The sequence below is a fragment of the Malurus melanocephalus genome, unplaced genomic scaffold, assembly GCF_030028575.1.
Source record: "Malurus melanocephalus ecotype Western Australia unplaced genomic scaffold, MMel_1.1 scaffold_7341, whole genome shotgun sequence".
Lineage (NCBI taxonomy): Eukaryota > Metazoa > Chordata > Aves > Passeriformes > Maluridae > Malurus > Malurus melanocephalus.
This window is the reverse complement of record NW_026630571.1, coordinates 1-1366: the sequence shown is the minus strand read 5'-3', so window position 1 is coordinate 1366 and position 1366 is coordinate 1. Positions and strand designations below refer to the sequence as shown.

The 1366-nt window shown below is 63.6% G+C and overlaps 1 protein-coding gene across 1 annotated transcript; it reads right to left on the bottom strand.

Moving 5' to 3' along the window:
* Positions 1–170: 170 nt before the first annotated feature.
* On the bottom strand, positions 171–610 carry LOC130588590 (histone-lysine N-trimethyltransferase SMYD5-like). Its single transcript, XM_057389496.1, has 2 exons — positions 508–610; positions 171–347 (listed from the first exon to the last, which is right to left on the bottom strand). The coding sequence occupies exons 1-2, from the start codon at positions 571–573 to the stop codon at positions 186–188; spliced, it is 228 nt and encodes a 75-aa protein (XP_057245479.1). The 5' UTR covers positions 574–610; the 3' UTR covers positions 171–185.
* Positions 611–1366: the final 756 nt, after the last annotated feature.

The window sequence follows — 1366 nt, the reverse complement described above, 5'->3', positions numbered from 1 at the left end:
ATGGCAGCACCTGACGTGCTCCTCCAGTGCTGATGGAAGTCACCATCACTCAGATGACACCTCAACTTGTCAACAGTTTAACGCAGAGGCAGAAAAGGCAGCAGGGCCACCYTTATAGTGGTGAGAAGATAAATCCAACCCCTTCCCCTGGCACCGGGCAGCTCCTCTGGGGTCCCGCGGTCACCTCACCGGGACAGGTGACAGGGGTGGGGACCCGCCACCAGCGCCAGCCGCTCACCTCGGTAGTTGTACAGGGCATTCCAGAGGAACTGGGATGACACCACCGGCCTCTCCACGAACACTGTTTCYCCTTTGCGGATGTTTTTGGTGGCGAACAAGCCCTTTCCCTGCCGGGGGACAAGCGCGGGTCAGGGACGCGCCCGAAGCCGAGTCATGCCCGCGGGGTGAAGGAACCGCGCCATCCCCAGGGGACCCTGAGGGCTTTTACCCGCAGTGTCCCCCCGAGCCGGGCGGGCAGGGACGGACCCTGGCGGAGGGGAGGCTCACCTTGGCGCTGCTGATGAACCGCGCCTCCGCCGCAGCCCCGGCGTGTCCCACCGCCGCGGCCGCCATCTTCGGGCGGCGACTTCCCCGCCCTGACCCGCCGGGCAGCGCCTCTTCCTCTTCCTCCTCCTCCTCCTCCTCCCGTTCCTCCTCCTCCTCCTCCTCCTCCGCCCCCTGCGCCCCTCAGGCGCCCGCGCTCGCCATCGCCGCCCTCAGCCCCGGGGCGCGCGGGGACCGGCCGCCATCTTAGCCCCCCCCCTTTCCTCAGCGCCCCAAAAAACACCGCCAAAACACCCCAAAAAACACCGCCAAAACACCCCAAAAGGGGATCGAGGCGCCCCCCCTGCCACGCCAAAAATGTACAAGAGTTTGCTGTCTCTCCACAATTAAATATTATTGTTTAACGGTGGATGAATGGCCGTCACAGCCCTGTCAGGCGGGATCACCAGTTGCCCCCTCACATGAGGTCTCTCCTCGTGGACAGAGGAGGCTTCGCTCGCTGCCTTGCGCACCCAAAACTGGCCCGACTGTCCCCAAAAAAGCCTTCAAAACACGCTACTGCGGCCACTCTGCCCTCCTGCTTGGGAGTCAGCAAAGCCTGAAGTCCCGGGAAATGCGTGTTTGGTTGTATTTACTAATCCACAGCGCTGGGGCTCAGCCCCGCTCCTCGCTGACCAGGCTGCGGGAACAGGGTTGGAAATTTGGGACCATTCCACAGTCGGGGCTTTGGGGAGTGATTTGGTGTCACTAGATGTCACTGTCGGCTCGTGGTGGGGACACGACAGCGGGTGACAAAGGTGGAGCTGCCACCCCTGTGCCCGGGGCAGCAGCTGGGGCACGGCCACAAGGCTGGACATTGCCC